General features: G+C 42.0%; 3 protein-coding genes across 6 annotated transcripts; 1 reads left to right on the top strand and 2 right to left on the bottom strand.

Moving 5' to 3' along the window:
• Positions 1 to 504: 504 nt before the first annotated feature.
• On the bottom strand, positions 505 to 3786 carry edc3 (enhancer of mRNA decapping 3 homolog (S. cerevisiae)). Its single transcript, XM_049573533.1, has 7 exons — positions 3641 to 3786; positions 3200 to 3365; positions 2859 to 3085; positions 2435 to 2773; positions 2185 to 2338; positions 1398 to 1615; positions 505 to 1286 (listed from the first exon to the last, which is right to left on the bottom strand). The coding sequence occupies exons 2-7, from the start codon at positions 3361 to 3363 to the stop codon at positions 952 to 954; spliced, it is 1437 nt and encodes a 478-aa protein (XP_049429490.1). The 5' UTR covers positions 3364 to 3365; positions 3641 to 3786; the 3' UTR covers positions 505 to 951.
• Positions 2702 to 14404, top strand: LOC125887041 (plectin-like). Of its 4 annotated transcripts, none has more exons than XM_049573531.1 (24): positions 2702 to 2792; positions 5868 to 5932; positions 6029 to 6314; positions 6441 to 6538; positions 6803 to 6938; positions 7027 to 7152; positions 7253 to 7378; positions 7478 to 7582; positions 7798 to 8027; positions 8122 to 8386; positions 8470 to 8537; positions 8629 to 8692; positions 9256 to 9361; positions 9958 to 10039; positions 10148 to 10217; positions 10304 to 10377; positions 10461 to 10545; positions 10697 to 10772; positions 10865 to 10944; positions 11027 to 11101; positions 11723 to 11845; positions 11938 to 12096; positions 12998 to 13058; positions 13399 to 14404. In XM_049573531.1, exons 2-24 carry the CDS (start codon positions 5886 to 5888, stop codon positions 13566 to 13568), a joined length of 2712 nt encoding a protein of 903 aa, XP_049429488.1. In that variant the 5' UTR covers positions 2702 to 2792; positions 5868 to 5885; the 3' UTR covers positions 13569 to 14404. The 4 variants fall into 4 exon arrangements, with proteins under 4 accessions (XP_049429488.1, XP_049429487.1, XP_049429486.1 ...); XM_049573530.1 differs by lacking the exon at positions 2702 to 2792 and adding an exon at positions 5138 to 5794 and having other exon boundaries at positions 9994 to 10039; XM_049573529.1 differs by lacking the exon at positions 2702 to 2792 and adding an exon at positions 5138 to 5794.
• Positions 14405 to 14577: 173 nt separating this feature from the next.
• Positions 14578 to 20407, bottom strand: syt18b (synaptotagmin XVIIIb). The gene is made up of 5 exons (XM_049574923.1): positions 20118 to 20407; positions 18599 to 19611; positions 17464 to 17620; positions 15130 to 15290; positions 14578 to 15012 (listed from the first exon to the last, which is right to left on the bottom strand). Exons 1-5 carry the CDS (start codon positions 20260 to 20262, stop codon positions 14872 to 14874), a joined length of 1617 nt encoding a protein of 538 aa, XP_049430880.1. The 5' UTR covers positions 20263 to 20407; the 3' UTR covers positions 14578 to 14871.
• Positions 20408 to 20698: the final 291 nt, after the last annotated feature.

Below are 20698 nucleotides of genomic sequence, written 5' to 3'. Positions count from 1 at the left end.
TATGCTAACGAAGTAATCATAGTTTAACTTTGTTAACGTGACAAAGGTTTTAAACTTCTAATAATAATTGCTGTGGTGGATGTCAAACTTTCTTGGCCATCTTGACGGCAATGATAAAAGAAATGAGAGGTTACTTTGAGTGACAGAAGCTACTGGAACAGAGGCTAACCTGGACGTGACGTTTTGACTTCGGCTCACTGTTGTACCAAACTGTAGTAAGTAGACCTTTTTCTTTATTCACAAAAAGGCAGGAACTCTAGAGGTTTTGCTTGCTGTGTCATCTTATCAAAGCCCTTATCATGACAGTCCACTTTACCATGGACAAACAGAACTGCTGCTATCTGGTTCTCTGCTTCACTTCACAACGGTTTAGTTTGAAAATACAAAACAACTCACATAAACGACAGTAACAGATTACTGCAGAGCATGGCAGGCTCTAAGCCAAGCCATTTAACACCAATGTAAATCGGTTGTCTCAACCAGATTATTGTAAGAACATCAAAATTGTGTCTTATATGGTGGATCTCAGTTTATTCAGCAGATGACTTTGGAATTAGGTTAGATTACAATGAGAATGAGATTTTTTTTTTCCACTTAAAGTCAGAGATTGTCCTATTCAATCTAAAACTAAACACTGTGGTATTATTTTTGACACTTCAGCTGTGTTTTTGAAAAAATCTATCTTCCAAATATCTTGTAATATGTCAATACAAAGCTATCTACATAGTGGCTGAAGCCTCTGATGGTCAACAAATTTAGTTTGTATTAAAGCTCTTTCCTATTCTATCCATATGAACTTAGTCCTTGTAGAACTAATGCACCAAACGGTGGTCCCATTCACATGTTGATGAGTTAGAAACTTAATGGATGGACTCTAGAATATAAGGCGCCAAAACCCAAATGGTCATGGAGGGTGAAAGATTCAATTTGTCATGAAGACCATTAGTCCCATTATGCAGAGTGCAAGGGGATGACAAATTTGCAGCCAAAAGGGGACAGGTACTTGATTCCCACTTCCTGGAACACCTGGCGAGGAATACCTATGTCACACAGGTAAACGCTGCCAGCCCCCTCAGCCAAGGCAAGAGGGAGACAAAGAGAGAGGGACCACTTGGCCTCGACCGCCTGCCCCTGTCCACTAGCAGGAGGGTCTAAGCTGAGCACTGGTGCTCGGTTCTGGTTAGCCCAGTCAGCAGCTGCTCGGTACCAAGGCTGATCCATCAGGAATGTGTTCTCATGGCAGTCCAGGCAGTTTATGATTAAATCCACCGGGGTGTCTGGAAGGTCTGTGGAGACAGAGAGGAATTTTTTTTTTTTTTAAATTGACCACATAGAATTCAAAATGAAAAACAAGAACAATATAGTAAAAGAAAATGAAAGTTGAAAAATATGCCCACCTTTGATATTTGACACTTGTTTGCCACCAGTCTTGTTGAAGAGTGTGAGCTCGTTTGTGACTGAGTCCAGCATCTTGACAAAATTGGGCAGAAACAGGATGACCTCCACTTCATGGTTGGCCAGGTGACGACCACAGCTGATGCCCTGAGCTCCCTGAACATGAGGGCCACACAGCAGAGCCACTGTGGGACGCTGGTGTAAATTTTTCGGAGTAAATCTGAAAGTAATATGAAAAAAATAAACTCAGTTGCTATCCTGAATTTTGCACTCTCAATGCAGTGAATGCCAGTAAATTCAAAACTGGGGAATAAAACAATAAAATTCACTAGTATGGAGGTTTAAAGTGTTTCATATTTACAAAAAATATCGAAGACATTAATAAATACATGACCATGTGGATAAATAGAGACAAAATACGTAATATAACTATGCCACTGCGAAAAAAAATCCAGTTCATTTATAAAACTTTGCTAAATATTGTGACATGATATTTCATCCAGCTTCTTTTCTGATTATTTAATAAAAGGCTTATTTGTTCAATATTTAACGTTTATTTAACGTTTGGCATCAAAACACAAGCTTGGACTTTATTACAGCTGATTATGTACCTTGCCAACAACGCTAAACCACTGTAAAACAGTCAAGTAACTAATTTCTATGACCAATGAACACCATACTGGCCAGTTCTCTTTTTTTGTAGGGTACTAGCTCAGCGGGCGATAAAATACAAGTAGGGTTTAAATGTCTGCTGTTGTCTGTGCTTACAAGCCATTAGTACATGCTTACCTGTTGGGCCCACCCAGCAACGTAAGTGCCATCTGACTTGCACACACTCCAGTCATCTCAAGTCTTCGCTCCAGTGAGAGACCATGACGCTCAGCGACTGACAACAAACGCTGGTGTAATTCATAGGATATACTGGGTACAACAAGCCCTGAGTCTGTATGGAAAAAAAACACACACGCATAAACAACAGTCTACTTCCAACCACCTGCCCTCACTGCCAATTTAATCATTACAATGCAAAACAACATACCAGTGCAGTACTCTTTGGCCCCAGGCTGCGGTACAGTAATCTGTCTGTACACAATAGGTTTGGCCTCCAGGATGTTTTCATCATGACGATACCGTGTGGGTGTCTGCTCTTGAGGTGTCCCACGTGACCGTGCACCATTCCGGCGCTCTGATATGTCAATTTCTGAGAAAACTGCTGCTTTGTCAAAAAGAGCCAAGTTTCCTTCAAAGTCAAAGTCTGTATCCAGCCCGTCATCCATGCCATCCCCAAAACACTCGTCGTCTCTGTGCTTCATCTGACCATTCTTCAAACCATTCTTTTTCGGTGTTGCTTGGTTTGGCCCTCGACTACTGGATGACCCTTGTGGGACACATACACAGTGAGTCTCAACACAGCAACAATCACCATTATTATTATCTAACGAGCTGTACGTCATCGCACTTACAGGAGTTGTGTCTTCGTCGAAATGCTTTTGGCTGACCAGGTATGTCCAGGTGACGTTCTCCGTAGCTTTTGGAGCAGTGCTGAGGAGAGTTGAGTTTCTCCACAGACCTGGGGTCACCTTTTGGGACTGCAACTGGAGCACTGCTTATCTTTGTAGATGTGGAGGAGTTGTTCCTAGTATTGCCATTCCTGATATCTAAAATCTTTAGTTCCTTTATGTCAATGGCACTGCAGAGGAAAAGAAGTCAGAATGCTATATTTAGTAACAGGAAGAAACTGTGACTGTCAATCAACCAAATCTGTAAATAAACAGGGCGCAAGTAAGTCATGGCTGAGCCTTACCTGAATGTGACCTCGGGAACAGGGCACTTGACTCCATTATGGAAAGGTTGCCTTAAGGAGATGGTTTGGCTGGACTGGTCTACAGACACCACCTCTCCTTGATAGACTCCCAGTGTTGGCCCACAGTTAATTGACACCAAACTGCCCAACCAATCCGCTGCCATGACTGCACAGTGTTAAAGAACGATTAAAAGAAAGTTTTAATTTCACGTTACTTTAGAGGCTTTGGAATAATCACAAACGTATTGTAAAATTAATAAGCTAACTTTTAAACAGAGATACAGACAACGTTATGTTATCAAATAGCTGTGCTAACTGACTAGCGTTAGCCTCGGCCTGTTATCTAACGTTAACGCTAGCTAAGTTACTATCAAACGTTAGCGGTAATTCCAAGACTCACACGCTGCATTTCATTGATAACGTGAGGTTAAAATGTTGTACCTGTTCGGAATTAATGCGAAGCACACTCTCCTCAAAAACACAAATGAATGAAGTGCTGAATGAAAAATAGTAGCGCTTTTAAACTGCTAACGTTAGCTTTTAGCTTCTTGAATGGTGAAGAGATGCTGCGCTGCTAGCTTCTGGATGACGACTTCCGGCTTCCGATAGGAAGTGTTTTCAAAATAAGAGCTCAACCGTAAAACTTCTGACCTACAAGTAAATTCGTTAAATCTAACATACGGCGATTTCTTTCATCCAGATGGATTTTGATTTCAAAAGCTTATAATCTCTTTTGTTAAATTTTAAATACTGTGTCACGCATGCACTTATGCCTGTTTGAGCATTAAAGGGGAATTCCACCCACTTTCAAAATTCCTACATGTTATTCCTATGGTCCAAGACAGTCCAAAAATATTAGTAAAAATGAACAACTTTGTTCCAACTCCAAAAGCTAGAGTGCTAAAACTTAAATTTGTTTTGTCATAGGGTATACAGTCTGGAGCTGCTCCACAGACAGTTAATCTGGACAGATGTTACACTGAGAGCACCCAGTGGAATCTCATGAATAGGCCTATATGAGTACATTTTCTGTTTCACAATGAGAACACTACAATAAAAGAATGCTCATTTGGGTATATAAAGAAAAGAAACAAATATTTTTCAAATCAGTTCCCATTCATTGTCTTTGGAGCAGCTCCAGGCTTATATCAGGGATACTCAACTTGCTTTGACCGGGTGCCATTTTTGCAAAATGACAGGTGGTCAGGTCAGGGGCCAGTTGCAGCAGCCCTGCATGGGTCAGGTGCACTAAGGAGTACATTTCTTGGATTTAAGGACATTCAGGGCTTAGCCTGGACCTCTGTCAGGTCTCCCCGGGCACCTTTTTGATCAGCAAGCTCTATTTTGATGCTTTTTATGCACTTTGGTACCTTATTAACATTAAAAGTGGAAAAAAATGCATTGTGAATCAACTTTTTTAGTTTAGTTTTAATTAGAAATGGTTTGGGGGCCACCTGGCACCCTGTTTTTGGCCAAATTTGGCCCACTGGCCACAAGTGATTCAACTTCATAGGCCATGGAAATAACATGTTGGTACTCTTAACTGGGGCGCTGTTACACTTTAAATGGGATGTGCAATACTTTTGAAGGATAGAGCTGAATAATGGTCTGACTGGTCTGTGCAAAGACACAACTTTGGATTTAATCAGTTGCATGTAATATTTCACATTGAGCTGTGGGGTATTAGTATGCTTATACAGTCATGGCACTTTCTGACAATTCATCACGTGCTTGCTTATTCTTGGAGCTAAAATAAAATCATTTATATCTCTCTAAGAACATAATTAAGAAGCTTTTTTTCTCTACATGTGCGTAAAGGCATCTGTCACATATTATAAATCAGAGGTAAGCTGTGTGTGTAATATGTTTGTGAAATGTCCTTAACAACTCATGTCAACAAACAGCCAGTCAGAGGACTGAGTGAGATCATGTGGAGACTATCCCAGAAGTGTTAGCACATGACACACCCACCCTACTGCATACTGTGTGCAGAGGTTACTATGGATACTCAGTTCAAGGGCTTGACACTGAAAAGCTTGCAATCAAAGCTGTGTGTGGTTCACAGGCAGAGCGAGTGAGCATTGTCAGTGGACAGGAGAGGGTTTCTGCAGCAAGGTACTGTAAGAGAAAGTAGTTTTGTGGAGACTCCAACTGTTAAATCAAAACATACAGTAGCCTGTGTGGTGTTTCTTCTCTTTTCTTTTATACAGATACACCAGTTTTTAGGGAAAGATGTGTGCTAAATACATTCATATCAAGAGGGGATAATTCTGTAGATCACAAGCACATTGTAATGATCATGCAGTGTTAAAACTAGTTGTTGACCATCAAGCGAGCAGTGGAAAAATCAAGACACATGATACAAGAATAGCCACTCACCTCGAGTTGCCACCCTTGTGTGAAAATCTATCCCTGGCACTTGGGCAGGGAGACACGTAGGGAGATGAGAACTGTAGCCTCACCCACACAAAGGGAAGAGATAACTTGGATCTAGGAAGACAGTCCAAAATGTTTACACCACCATACAGGAGTTCAAGTCCATTTTCTCTCATGGACCTTGACATGTGGGACACCAAATCTCGCTTTTCAGCTCAGGTAAAACCCAGATAAAGTCTTTTTTTCTGTTTTAAATGTGTAGCTGTTTTAAAAATGTGTTTGTCTTTCTTAGACCTCAGCATGGTGTGGCATGGCAACTGTCTCTGGGACAGGGTTTCTGTCCAAAGTCAGCACAAGGTGAGAGGGAAACGTATACAATTTTTAAGCGACGGGGACACATTTCAAGTCAGGGTGGTGTAATAACTTCTGGCTGATATACTGTATGTATTCCAGCACATCTGGGAGCACTGGCGGCTTCAGACAGGATGACCCAGGTCTTAAGAAGTGGCAGTCATTGTCCCATCTGGCGCTCGAGGGTGCTACACGACCATTCCCTCCATCTCCAGGGGCTGAATTAAGGGCTGCTCGAATTGAAAGTAGCTTCAGACAAGCAGAAGGGGTGCAATGGCTGCAGGATGCTCACGAGCATTTAGACACTCATCTGGACTGGCTGAGGACCAGAAATGCAGAGCTGAGCTACAACATAAATACTGCACAGCTGCTTGACATGAAACATAAGGTAAGTACAAATAAAAAAATATTAAATTTAAATATCAGTGTAACAAATTCTATGACCTACTGTTATTTTTCCTTGCCTTGCCACTGCTTGTTTTGGTGGGTTATTTTGCGCTGATGTGTTTCACAGCAGCTGTCAGAAGAGATGGGTGCTCTTGAGCAGGAGAAGGAGGCAGCTGAATTGTCCCAATTTGAAAAGATCCGGCAACGTGCAGAGCTTCGTGAAAAGTAAGTGCAGCAAAAGACATGGAAAGGAAAAGATTGAAAGCCCTCATGTGAATCTTAAGTGCTATATCATAGGCAACTAGACTTGCTTAAGTTTCACCTCTCATCAGTTCTCAGTGAACTGAAGAAGCCTCTTGGATGAGAGGTGAAACGTCTTCAAGAAGCTCAAGCAAGTCCAGTTGCCTACAACACAGCACTTAAGATTATCTTGACCTGGATGAGTGAGAATCTTCACCAACACATCCTCATGTGAAATTCAATCACAAGGGTCCTACAGCTGGAGAAGGACATGCAGCAGATGAGGTCCAGTTTGGGCAGAGGAAGCAATGATCAACCAGCTGAAAGAACTCCTGGCTCGCTCAGCAGAACATTACCACTGAGTCAAGAAGACTTAAACAAACACGTGTGTATTCATGTATTCTGGAAATAGATTTGTTTTTCTGAACGATGTATTATTCTTCATTTTGATTGCCAAACACACTTTGATTCAGGAGAGGCAGGAAGGTGACACAGAGCTGTACAGGCTGAGAGAGGCTCTGAGAGATGCTGAGACGAGAGCAAAGGCACAAGAGGAAGAACGAAACCAGGCGCTTCAGAAACTCCAGGCGTCGACAGAGGTCTAAGAGAATTCTCAAAATTTACTGTTGCTTCGTTTGTATGAAATCACAAAGTTGTCCATATTTACACCGTTAGGCTGCATGTATTTTGTTTCTACAGACACAGAAGATGCTGTTGAATCAAATCAAGGAGATGAACCAGAAGCTGAGCCAGACAAAAGAGAATCACTCTGAAATACAAGAACAGCTGAGTGACGCTAACAACAGGATCAGCCAAGCATGCCTGGTCAGCTGACTCTGATTCGATGTTACCTTATTCTTCCGGCACATTATGCCATTTCATAACTGAAGTCACACCATGAAAATTGTCATTTCTTCTCCTCAGGAAAAAGCCATCTTGTCGACTCAAGTGCTAAAGCTGGAGGATAATGTAAGAGAACTGAAGGCCAAACTGACAGGGGCTCTGTCTGACAAAGATCAACTGATTAAGGTATCGTATTTAATCTCCAGATTGTTTATAAGCAGATCTTGTCATTGAAACTGAAGCTAAATCACACAACAACAAACAAGATCAGGAAGCAGTTCTGATTAAGGGAGAAGTTAAAGCTCTCAGAGAGGTTAAAATCTTCAAGTGGACATATTTTTGTTCAATTTTGCTTGTACTGAATCCTTTATGAAATGATCCCTGTTGTGTCTTTACACCAGGTAAATGAAAAGCTGACACATGAGCTTGAAATCATGAAGGAGAAGCTGAGAACTTCACAGTCTCAGCTACAGGAGGCAACAGCAGAGAGGGCCACCAGCTCCAAACAGATCACAGATCTGGAGGCTGAACGATCTCAGCTGATCAGAGACAAAGACCAACTGTTGAGTAAACTTAATGAAGGTGGCCATGAGGAGTTAACAAAGATGAAAGAAAAGTGCTGCCAGCTCAGGTGAGATGTTAATGGAGCGCCATTTTACATTTGAAGTCATGCATTGTAGTACAATTACCCTTTCTTCACTGAAACCCTTCAACAATTTATCCAGGGAATCTGTTGAAGTTTTGGAATTAGAGAAGCAGAATCTGCAGGATCAGTGTCTGTGTCTGGAGTCTGAGGTTCTTGAGACGGAAGACAAGCAACACCTGCGAGAGGAAGAGCATCGGAAACAAGATGCAGCGAAATTGAAGAGAATCGAGGAGCTAAAAGCTGTGGCCTCACACTGGGCAGAGAAATGGCAAAAGGTGGCTCTGACCCTGCAGTCCACGCAGAAAGAGTTAGACGAACTCAAAAAGAACAACTCCAAAGATAAAGTAAGACCATCCACTCAAAATAAACTTTATACCACATCAGCACATTTGGATGCATTTAACTTTAAAAATCAATTTAATTTCAGCTGCAAGCAGAGGCTGTGCGCCTGGCAACTGAGATTGACAAACTCCACAAAGATGGCCAGAAAGACAAGTGAGTCAGTATTATAAAACACAAATTCCACTGATCAGTTGCTATCTAAATCTCACACATCTTGTTTTGGTTTGCATTTTTTCCTGTTTAGAGAGGAAATTGAGAAACTGCGGCAACACAAAGCTAACATGGAGACAGTGCTGACCAGAGCCAAGGTAGAGTACCCCTCAGTGTTAGCGCACTGAGATGATCTCATTGTTAAAGGTCCAGTGTGTAGGATTTAGTGGCATCTAGCAGTGAGGCTGCAGAACTGAAACTTCTAAAGCCATATAACCACCAAGTAGTATGGTACAGTTCAGTTCAGTTTTGTAATCTTTTGGCTTGAAACGTCACTCTGCATTAAAATCCTTCTAAATGGGAGCTACTTTATGTGCCGACTTATTTGTCTTTTACTTTGCCAGAACTGAAACTTCTCTCATGTGCTAAGCATGTAGGAGATACATGGTGGCAAAAACATGAATAGACCTATCTGGAGCCAGTGTTTGGTTTGCCTATTCTGGGCTACTATAGAACAACATGGCAGACTCCTCAGAAGAGGACCTGCTCCATATGTAGATATAAACACTCATTTTAAGGTAACGAAAACAAAACAAAAACTTATTTTCATGTGATTACCAACTAATGAAAACATAGTTGATGCCCCTAAATCCTACACACTGGACCTTTAAGTGTAATATATACTGTACTGGTTATTTATTAAATATGTGCTTTTTAACAGACTGAACCAGACTCACTGCTGAGGGTTGAGCTTGATGCATGCAAACAAGAGCTGGAGCTGGAGAGGAGCAGGAGTCGGGCTCTGCTTCACAGACACAAAGATAAAGGTGAATGCGCTTCTTTTTCAGTCGTCTGTGGTACCTACAAATATTCTCAACAACATTACTCTTTGGAATCGACAGGAAGGAAATCCAGGTACTCTGAAAAATATAGAAAAACAAGAAAGGAAATATCAAAAAGCCTTTGTAGTAGTGGCTAAATCATAAAAGAGCCAACGTATTTTGACCGCTGCAGGTCTTCCTCAGAGCTTTCAAAACATACAACACAAGTATGGCCTCACCTATACAGTGGCAGGAACCAATCAGAGGACCCAAATAATGGCATGGCAGGTGAAACAAATAGACAGTAATGAAAAAATAACAAGTTAATAAAAAACACAGAGTGACATGAGACATGATACCCAGAAAAAAGATCCCTTAGGCGTTGTTTATTACAGCCTATGTGGAAAAAGCCTTCCACACATGGACAAGTCAGACATCAAATAACAAAAGTGGTGTTGTAATTGATAAAATAATTTTGTTTATAAGGTCTGTTTTTGTTGACATCCATGAAATGTTTAGTTTGCATAACATTGTCACAAAGACAACTGTACTTTAGGATTACTCTGAAAGTGCAGCAAGTGTTGTTTTATTCTCTAAACAAGAGGGGGCGTCAAAGTGCTCTGACCCTGTATTCCCAGGCGGTGAGGCCTCTGTGCACACTGAGGACACAGGGACACAAACTGAGTGAGTGGATTTTGATGAGATTTTCATTTTTGAAATGCGCCGTCAGCAAACGCTGAAAATGAAATTCTGTGATCTGTGTCTTTATCGTGTACTCTATCTGTTTATCAGCTTATCAGAATCCTCTTTGTTATGGAAGCCACCATCAGATTCCCACAGCAGCCAAAACAAAACCCCACAGGTAACGAGATGTTCCTCCCTCGCTGAACTAAATTTGACCCTCATAATAAGGGGCTTTACCTGACTGTTAACTTTCATTATTAATAGGTGTGTTTACAAAGCGGTGAGGTTCAAAGGCTGAAGCAAAAACTGTCAGACAGAGAGAAGGAACTGAGGGAAAAGTAAGCCTTCTTTGAATAACTGACAAGTGAGTTTAAAGACTGGGAAGTCAGTGTGTAACAGGTTTTCATCCTCACTGTGACAGGGACAAAGCTTTGAAGAGTCTAGAGAGGCTGAGAGAGACAGAAAAACATGAGGCCCAACTCAAGACTTCTGCTCTGAAACTCAAGGTGCAGTCACTACACCCTAAACATGCAACCTCATTATGCCTTGAATTAAATATTTCATTGATCTGTGTTTCACAGAACTGTTGAATAGGGAATTAACCAGCACATCTCTTTGTCCTTTATCATCTGTTTCTCATGAACGCTCATGCAAAAGGCCTCTGAAGATGACCAAGATAAAGGAGGCCTCACAAATGTCTCAACCACTGACTCACTGAGGGCCCCACTGGAAGGTATGAGCCTGCGTCTGAAAAAAGCTACAGAGAATAACATGTTGACTTTCCTCACTGGCTCAGCTCTGAAACTTCTTCCTTCATGTTTTCAGAGAGCAGGAGGAGGGTGAAGCAGCAGCAGGAGGAAACTCCGACAGTGCAGAAGCTTCAAACACTGAGGCAGCGCTACCCAGTAAAGTAACATAACAGAAACACCTCTAAAGATGGCCTCCTATAGTGATAAGCATATTAAATGACAGACTCCTCATCTGCAGGTTAAAGATGAGAAGCCAGCTGTCTGTCCATTGAGTGTAGAGACGGACCAGCAGAGGAGGATGATCACTGAGCAGGTATGTGCTGCATGATGCCAGCATGATTTCTGTTTGTTTTTTATCTAGCAATGTGGCGAAAAATCTACTACTTTCAGACTAAAAAAAAATCTCATTAACTATTGGATGGATTGGTCATGATATTTAATACCGACATCAGTGTCTGCAGAGGATGAATCTTAACGACTTTGCTTAAATTCTGCAACACTGTGACGTACGCATTGAATGAGATCTCAGATACAAGCGGCCCAAATGAGTTTCCTCCGTGGGGTGGCGGAGCTCAGCCTTAGAGATAGGGTGAGGAGCTTGGACATGTGGAGGGAGCTCGGAGTAGAGCCACTGCTCCTTTGTTTTCGAAAGGGGTCATTTGAGGCAGTTCAGGCATCTGATCAGGAAGCCTCCTGGGTGCCTCCTGTTGGAGGTATTTCGGGCACATCTTAACTGGTAGGAGGCCCCAGGGCAGACCCTGAACAGGCTGGAGGGATTCCATATCTTATCTGGCCTGGGAACGCCTCGGGGTCTCCCAGGAGGAGCTGGAAAGTGTTGCTGGAGAGAAGGATGGTAGTGTATCTTGTTTTATACTTATTGTAAATGACAACAAGCCTCATCAGAGGAATATTCTGTATCTTACTATATTTATAGTTAAAGAGTCTGTTTAAGGAGCGAGAAGGAAAGGAGGTGGGAAAGATCAACAACAGACCAGCAGCAAGTCAGACTGGCGCCTCCTCACTACAAGACTGGTCCCACACATCTAGAGCTGCCAGGGTAAGGAGCCTCTGACATACACTGATAGAGATTAAATGGATTACACCAATGTGAAAAAGCGCAGAAAGAACTTTTTTTTTGTTTCCATTCAGAATGCAGCGGACAGGAGGAGCTGGCATCAGCAGGGCTCTGGTCTGATGCCAGTGTTCGAGGAGGACGAGGAGGGCAGTGACTGGCCAGCAGGGGAGGAGGGAAAGCCGCCAGCAGAGGAGGCTCAATCTGAGGAAAACTTCCACAAGCAAAGCCAACAGGTTTTAAAGGCTTAAATTACACTGAATGGAAGGGTTACCATGTCAAAACCTCATAAACAAACAGTCTGAGCAGTATATGCAACAGCTAAATGACTAAAACATCAACATTAAACCTCCAGACACCACAGCAATCAAAAGACCATCTGTATCTGCCTGTCTGTGCGCTGGTTCATAAATAATATCAGCATCTGCAGCTGATACAAATTAATATCATTGATGGCATAAGCTCACCACACAGAATATATCATAAAATTAACTACCCGCACATTCATTCATCACACACACACACACACACACATGCACTAATCCCAGCTTCTGCTTTAATCAAAGAGCATACAGCGGCACACAGGGAGGGGTGTCAGCCTGGCTGCACAACCACTCAAACTCTGTGAGACGTAGTTTAGCTATAATCTCACATATGACTCTTTCTACTCTGCAAATAATCGGATTTGAAGCTGAGGAGCGAACTGGTCAGCTGGAGCACATCTGACGGCACCATAAGAGGATAGGAAAGAGTTACTGTACGTCACTGTCGTATACAGAAGGCCAGTGACAAGAGGACCAGTCAGTAACATCCATAGATAGTATGATCATGTCTGTATCAAAGACAAAGAAAGTTACGAGTGCTTATATATAAGAAATTGTAAATTCCATCCTCCAAAAACTACAGACATGCAACTAAAAATCAAGGTCCTAAATGTCAAACAGCAAGCTGCACTTTACAATAAAATTATTTTGCCCTCTAGCTTCTTTTTGAAAAGAATTATGTGAAACTAATAATTTAAAAACAACTTTTTAAAAGCATTTATTAAAAAAAAACACAGAACACATCTGCAAAAGGGTCTTAGCTCTCAATATAAAGATGAAATGAGAGATTTGAAATCGTTCTCTCCTCTGCCAGATGTCAGCTATGAACGCAGAAATCTACAATCTGAGGGCAAAAAATGAGAATCTGCTGCCAGGTGAAGTTGTGCATGAGTTAGTGTCATAATCTAGACGTGTGCTGTGATCTGTGCTGTTTGTAGTTTTGGAGCCTTTGGCAAAATCACATGATTCATGCCTTTATCTCAAACAGGGACATATCCACAAATACTATATACAATATTAAGCTATACTAAATAATATGGAGCAAATTGTTTCATAAAATAACAAGCTACTTTTCTCATCAGTATTGGTTGATAAGTCCCTGGTCTTAATTAAATTCTCTTCTTTCATCCACCTCTGTCCTCTGCATGTGTACAAATACAAAATCGATTTGACATTTTGGAATATTAATCTTTTGTGTTATTTCTCCTGATTTAGCAACACTAAGGCCCAAACAGCCGACCCAGGACAAGTCTCCTCACAGTTCAGATGAGACTGACCTGCCTCAGAAGACACCACCTTTGCTCTGTCCTGACGGAATATTCATGGCTGAGCTTGTAAATATCTGTAGCCCTGATGAAGATGAAGAGGGAGGAGAGGACAAATGAGGTGTTCTGTTAAGACTCATTCAGTTGATACAGGGTGCTGTACCTGCCATATTTGTGCCTTATAACTTAAACTGTATGTTTGTTACTCAAATGAAATTTAAGGACTAATTTACTTAAACAATTTAAAGACAGATTCTGCTAAGGCAGGGATACTCACCTTGCTTTGCCCCGGGGCCACTTTTGCAAAATGACAGGAGGCTAGGGGCCAGTTAATGAAACAACATTAATATTAATTGCCTGTTTATAACCTTTCGACCTTTGCTGTCCTCACCTATCTTTGCCAGGAAGCAAATCTAGCCACAGCAGCCCCACACAGGTCAGATGTCAGTGGAATTTGGGAATATTCATGGCTCAGCCCTGATCTCTTTCAGGAAGGCCAGGGGATCGTCCTTAGCACTTTTATTTTTGACAAACACGCTCTTTTTTTATGCTTTTTTTGTGCACTCTGGCACCTTATTTACACTCAAGGTACAAAAAGAAATCCCCAGTGTGAATCAACTTATTTTTATTATGGATTACAAAATGATTGGTGGGTCAAACAGCACCCTATCCCAGTCCAGATTTTGCCCATGTCCTGTAACCTGAGTATCACTATGCTGAGGTGAATGCTCCAAACAATAGTGTTAATAAAAATTCACCAAGCTACCTCAGGCAAAAGTGTGTTTTATTTATATGACATGATATAATTCTTCACATCATTTAAACATTCAGAAAATCCCACAGCCAACAACATTTTTATCTTTAAAGAACAGTGAAATTATAAAATGAACATGAGGGAATATAAGGTACATTTGTATGTATTACATGTTCAAATGAATGACAACGTGTATTTTAGTTACAAGGACTAAATACTGGAATAATGCTTCAGTATTTTTCAATAAAGATCAGTTCATTTACCTTCATGTTTTCCTTTGTTTACTAGAAGAGAACGATTATAAGAGACAAATTGTACAAGATCCATATAGAAAGTCTGTTCTACGTAATGTGTCACAAACAGTCTGCATAAGCCTGCAAACTGAACTTACACTGGGCTGTTCCAAAGGTCACTGTGTGCACTTACAGTACCTTCCTATGGGAGAATTCACAGGTTGATACACTGAAATAAGGCCATTGTAGAGATTTTATTGTTGAGCGCAGTGCCCATATATCTGCCCGTTAGAACTGTCAGTAAACACATCATTTAAGTGAAACATTAGCTGTATGCATTTCATGGCAAAGGTGACCTGTAATAGCTTATTTTAGGTGCACATGGAGTTCATACAGTGCCTCAGGACATTACAAACAGGACACCTGTGTCAGAGATCTATAGAGGCTCTGGTTGCACAGTGTGCCAGCGTGCCTGCTCCACCTGCAGGCTACACATGTCCCTCCAGTGAGCACGTCCTGCGTCTGCAGCCTCTGCTCCGATCAGGACTCGACCAAGGACTTTGCTCTCTGAAAGGACCTGAGTTTGTCACACAGGAGCAGGAGTGAGGAATTCAGAGTTACATTACAGATATATACAGTTATTTGTAGACATGCATTTTATTCAAGGACTGTGAGCCCACAGAGCGATCCTTACCTGCATGATTATGAACTCAAGCATGAGGGGCAGCTGAGTGATGTCTCCTGGAGGCAGGTCAAACAGGAAAGAAGTGTTCCACACAGTACAGGATCCTCCTTCAGTTTCTTTGCTGCAGATCACGACTCCTTCATGATGCAGATTGATCACCACCTGGTGTTCTGTACACAGGCACATGCATGTTATACAGTATGACAGAAAGCCACTTGAGAAAACTGTGTGCTATCACAAAGAGACCTTAAATGTTAATTCTAGATCTTTAAACCTAAACTTATAGGTCCAGTGTGTAGGCTTTATGGGAATATGTTGGCAGAAATGGAGCATAATATAATAAGTTTGTTTTCTTTAGTACATAATCACCTGACAATAAGAATTATTGTGTTTTTGTGACCTTAGAATGAGCCATTTAAATCTACAAAGGGAGCGGATCTTCGTCCATGGAGTTTGCCTAGCTACACTGCCATGCTTATACAATAGCCCAGAATGGACAAACCAAACACTGGCTCTAGACAGGGACATTCTTGTTTTGGCATGAGCCGTTGCATTTAGCAGGCCCTTTATAAACATGAAACTGCTTAATTCAGTGTTTTTTTTACCTGTTTAAATCACTGATGCCCTTTGTTTTCGAGAGGAAGAGACCTGTGAGGATAAACTGGCTCCTGGTAAAAGCCTCCTGAATGATTACCACTGAAAGAAGTTTCAGCTGGTTGCAGTTTTAACTGCTAGATGCCACTAAGTCATAAAAAAACACAGAAAAATTAATTAAGCTGCAAGCAGTGATGGAAGGGGCCTTGCATCTCTGTGCAACTCGGGGGTCCTGGTAGGATGCCAACTGATGCTGCTGTTCATTTCTGTGACAGTCAGACCCTGCACGCAGGAATGAGATGGTATATCATAGAGTGTGGGCGTTGGAATGACCTATCTCACATTTTGTAGAACTTTCAGTGGCCACTATGTGGCGCTGGAGAACAAACTAATTATACCTTATGTTGCTGTGAATCAATTGTGGACCCTGCCACGCAAATTTCAGGTAAATCAAAAGATAATTGTCTGACAAGTCTTACTTCCTGGTGCCAGTAGGTGGCGCAATCACCATGACACCTATGGTGCATGTAGTTGGCTTCGAGCTTGGAGCCTCATAAAATGTAAAGTTTGGGGAAGATTGGACCATGTATACTGGAGTTACAAACCACTTCCTTTTTGGTGGCAAAACATAAAAATATGACGCACCGCCACAGTCACGCAGTTTGACGAAAAGTCAAGCTTTGAGCAGCTTTTGATGTCAAACGTCTTTAGATGGTACAGACAAAATTTGAAGTCAATCGGATCAAATCTGATGAAGGGCTTTGTTAAAGTACAACCTCTGGAAAAGGTCCAAAAATGCACAAAAAAATCCACATAAAATTCAAAATGGCTGACTTCCAGTTGGGTTTAGGGTATGGCTCCAAGAGACTTTTTTTTGTATGTTTTGGGATGTTACAGGTGCCTGCCAAGTTTCGCACATGCAGGTGGAACCAGCTTCAAGGGCTGCCTGGTAGAAATTCAGTGGGGGTGCTACAGAGCCATTTTGACATCCGTTGACCAGACCCACATCAGATGTAAATTTTCCCCAGTTCTGATGTGTGTGCAGTCACAAAAATGTGATTCTTTTCAGAGAAAAATAATGGTAATTCTTTCAGTTTTCAGCCTTCGTGACTGTCTGCGGTCGGTGCTCGGGCCCTAAATTCAAACCGATGACTTTTTCTCCTGTAAATACAGCATACGGTGTGATCAAGTAAAACATGGAGCTAGGATACATAAAATAAGTATTTATCCCTGTCTTTATCCATAGTAATGCTGATATGTCTGCTCCATGAGCATACATGTTCTATCTGATATAAAACAAAAGAGATTATCCAAGTCAAATTCATGTGACATAATGTACATGAAACAGATATCATAATATCTAATGGCTCTTTACACAGGATGTGCTGGTCTGCAATAAAAGTAATGCCTTGACAGGCTAATGCCAACAAAGATTAGATCTGTCAGATCAGAGATTCAGAGGAGATTGGAACATTTTCCTGAGGATTTTGAATAGTAAAGGATTAAACCACAATGTCATTAAAAAAAGGGATGATCTCCTGCTGCATTCAGGTCCTGTAAGACATCATTTAATCCCCTAAACATTAAAAGCAAACATAGGGAATTATTTTACCTCTGCCCCTGAAAGACAAAAGTTAGTTCTGCCCACGCACGCTTACATAACACCTCTATGCATGATGTCCTTATGGGATCTCTGTTATCAAATACACATTTAGGCAAATTCAAGTGAGATTAAACGCTAGTTTTTACCTGCTGCTGCAAACGTGTGAACGAGGCTGTCTAGGTTATCTGCTCTGAGGACCGTGGCTTTGATGCGATGGCCCAGAGGCTGATACTGAAGCAAAATGAAGATCTGTGGAGGACAGCTAAGCCCCTTACACATCGCTGCATCCTGTGGGATCAGAATCTGCGGTCAGAGAGCAGAGAGGGAAACCTCGATCAGCGGGATACACAGCATGAGGCTTAGTAGTAAATGAAACGTACACCAATCACTGACAGAAAAAAATAATGTGTTGCTGACCACAGGGATCACATGTGCAACAGAGCAAAACAAAAATCAAACATAACAAAATGCAGACTTTTGTCTCATCTCCTTTTTCCTTGTTTTATTAGATAATTTTATCCTCTAACCGGGCAACACAATCTTCCCCCACACCCTTAGGTTCACTGTTTGTTATCATAAAGAGAGCTGGAATGTTCATTATTGATCTTTAATCTTTAACTTAAAGGTCCAGCGTGTAGGATTTAGGGGGACATATTTGCAGAAATCTTTAGTGTTTAATCACCTGAAACTAAGAATCGTTTTGTTTTTGTCACCTCAGAATGAGCTGTTTGTATCTACATAGGGAGCGGCTCCTCGTCCATGGAGTTTGCCATGTTGCACTGCCATGCTTCTACAATAGCCCAGAACAGACAAACCAAACACTGGCTCTAGAAAGGGCTACTTGCATTTTGGCAACAGTCACTGTAGTCAGCAGCTCCTCCATGACAAGAGCATTGGAAAAAGTACTGATTTATTTTAACATAAAACTGTTCTATTCTGTGTTTTGACTGGTTTAAATCACTGAGTTCCTTTGTTTTAGAGCAGAAGAGACCTCTGTGGATAATTCGACTACAGGTTAAAAAACCTCCTGAACAATGAACACTGAAGGAATTCTAACTTTAACAGTTTCAGCTGGTTGCAATCTGCAGTCCTCGTTGCTAGATGCCACTGAATCCCCTAAATCTTACACACTGCTCCTTTAAGTCGTAAAAGTGCTCAAAAGGGGCCCAGCAATAGATTTTTGCCTCCGGGTCTCCTAACGGGTTAATCTGCCCATACTTCTTTGTCTCTTAAAAATAAAGCCAACATCTGCTCACACATTATAACTCAATACACAGTTACCTTTTTCAGCTTCCACTTGTTTGGGTTGAGCTCTTTTGTGAAGTGAAATGGATGCTCTGCTCTCCAGTCCCTTCCTCCACACTCAGCCTCCAGTTCACCCAGTGTGGTGCCTCTCATGCTGGGAGGTTCCTGTGTGTATACGGCTACTCTCAGTACACACTTTTGGAGCTCCTTCACAGAGCTCATCTTCAGAAGCAGCACCAGGCTGTGGGTCTCAGGGCTGCTCTGTGCAGAGGCCTGTACGGGACAGGGGTACAGAGGCGGCAGGCTGCCCAGCACAGACACGTCCTCCAGTCTGTGTGGTGTCCCAGTGAGGCTGAGGATAGTGATTGCCAGGGTTTGCTGCTCTGGAGAGAAGGCCATAGTGAAATGGAGGCAGGGTTTTGGTGATACTGGCTGTTGGCAGCTGGCACTGGAGCCGTAGCTCAGTGGAGCCAGCGGGATCGGTTCTTCAGGCATAGAAGGAGAGACAGCACTGGGGCTGGTGAGCCTGCTGTGTTCATTATAAGATGTTTTATCTCCAGTCAGCATGCAGCGCCTGTGCAGGGCCTTACATGTTTTGGACAACAGTCCCAGTTTGGGAAATGTAGGCAGGGAAGCAGGACTGGGATGTATGGGTTTATAAAGGGGTGATGTTAGTGGTGGTGTGCTGAGGCGGCGTAGGGAAAAATAAGACTTCTGCTGCTCCTTCTGTTCAGAGGCAGCTCTGGCTCGTTTAGAGGACGACTTAGTGCTGAATTCACCCTCTGAAGGGGTAGGGCTGGTGAAAGTAGAGGGATACTCCACTGTGTCTCCATCCAGCTCCTCGTACTGCTGCCTGGACGCCACCGTCACTGCTGAGGGAGGCGGAGTCTGAGTAAAGGTCACAGGTTCAGCAGGAGCCGGTGCTGACGTCACAGGATCTTTGTCTGTCACTGCACATATCTGACTTGTCCTCAAGCACAAAATACATCCCAGGACCAAGCACAGACAAAAGACTGTCAGTCCGACCAGAAGAAGAATTTGGAGGTGAACTGCAGACAAAAAGAGAATAATAAAATCAGTTTAGAAGCAGTTTAGAAAATGTTGTAATTTATTCTCATGCAACCCCTGAATTACATAATACAGAGCATGCATTACTTAACCCCATTTGCCTAGACCCCATGTTTCATATTTAGGTATTGTTAAAGTAGTAGTAGATTTTAGATTTGCTATATATTTCATTTCATATTTGCCATATATTTGCATTTTCTGTCATGTTATTTTAGTCCTTGTGTACTGCACTCTTTGCATCTGCACTCCTCCAAACTGTATTACTAACGCTGCACAGCAATTTACTTTGGGATAAATAAAGTTATTTGTTATCGAACATAGTGACCTCTCAAGAAAAACATATGCCTCCATCACCACATTTTTTACCATGTCCTCACATACATAAATGGATGTAAAAGTTTCCAATTTTAGATCTTTTTGCATTGCTTTTTTTGGAAAATGTATTATTTAAGACTTGAAAACCTGAACCCATCCTTTAAGACCATACCTTCTAGATGTTTGGTGAAAAGGACTTGCACCAGGAGCCAGAAGAAGAGTACGACCATGATGCCCTCGATCATGCCCTTACAGCAGAAGAGCAGCACAGACTGCCACAGAGGCTGACCTGGGTACTCCTCATCATGGTAAGGCATGGTGCCAACAGTGTGCTGAAGGTCTGTCAGAGCCTATTTTAAAACATCCACACGTAGAATCCCAGAGGTCCCAGCGAAGAAGATCATTTGCTTGACTCATGAAAACACATCCTGGCTTTCAGTCATGGAGATGTCTCCCCACATGATTCTGCTTCAGTCAGTCAAAGCCATTGTTTTGGAGTGCTACAGCCACAAAGGCACAAAAAAATCTGTATCCCGTTAAAACATTTTTCAGGTTTGAGCAACAAAATTTGTAAAAGACCTGCACATTACATGATTTCAAGGATTCTTTAGCAGCTGTAGGTGCCTTTCTGTGTCCAAAGTTGAAAAATCACCCTGCTGTCCTAACTTGCTGAATATAGTATATTCCAGTCTTTGTCCCAGGACTTATCTGCAGAGTGACTTGACTGGTGTTATTCCCCCCTGGCGGGCGGGG

This window comes from Epinephelus fuscoguttatus, linkage group LG4 (genome assembly GCF_011397635.1).
Source record: "Epinephelus fuscoguttatus linkage group LG4, E.fuscoguttatus.final_Chr_v1".
Lineage (NCBI taxonomy): Eukaryota > Metazoa > Chordata > Actinopteri > Perciformes > Serranidae > Epinephelus > Epinephelus fuscoguttatus.
The sequence above is the reverse complement of the archived record's forward strand: the minus strand, read 5'-3'. Positions and strand labels throughout refer to the sequence as shown.

What these genes read in the sequence shown, in the direction of transcription:
- LOC125887041 (XM_049573529.1), top strand. Translation starts at nt 5,708, where the DNA reads ATGTTTACACCACCATACAGGAGTTCAAGTCCATTTTCTCTCATGGAC. An exon ending in ACACATCTAGAGCTGCCAGG is followed by an intron (nt 11,846 to 11,937) that starts GTAAGGAGCCTC and finishes GTTTCCATTCAG; the next exon opens with AATGCAGCGGACAGGAGGAG. An exon ending in TCCACAAGCAAAGCCAACAG is followed by an intron (nt 12,097 to 12,997) that starts GTTTTAAAGGCT and finishes CTCCTCTGCCAG; the next exon opens with ATGTCAGCTATGAACGCAGA.
- edc3 (XM_049573533.1), bottom strand. Translation starts at nt 3,363, where the DNA reads ATGGCAGCGGATTGGTTGGGCAGTTTGGTGTCAATTAACTGTGGGCCA. An exon ending in TTGCTGGGTGGGCCCAACAG is followed by an intron (nt 1,616 to 2,184) that starts GTAAGCATGTAC and finishes TATTACTTTCAG; the next exon opens with ATTTACTCCGAAAAATTTAC. An exon ending in ACAAGTGTCAAATATCAAAG is followed by an intron (nt 1,287 to 1,397) that starts GTGGGCATATTT and finishes CTGTCTCCACAG; the next exon opens with ACCTTCCAGACACCCCGGTG.
- syt18b (XM_049574923.1), bottom strand. Translation starts at nt 20,262, where the DNA reads ATGCCTTACCATGATGAGGAGTACCCAGGTCAGCCTCTGTGGCAGTCT. An exon ending in TTTCACCAAACATCTAGAAG is followed by an intron (nt 19,612 to 20,117) that starts GTATGGTCTTAA and finishes TTTTGTCTGCAG; the next exon opens with TTCACCTCCAAATTCTTCTT. An exon ending in TCACACGTTTGCAGCAGCAG is followed by an intron (nt 15,291 to 17,463) that starts GTAAAAACTAGC and finishes GCCTGTGTACAG; the next exon opens with AACACCAGGTGGTGATCAAT.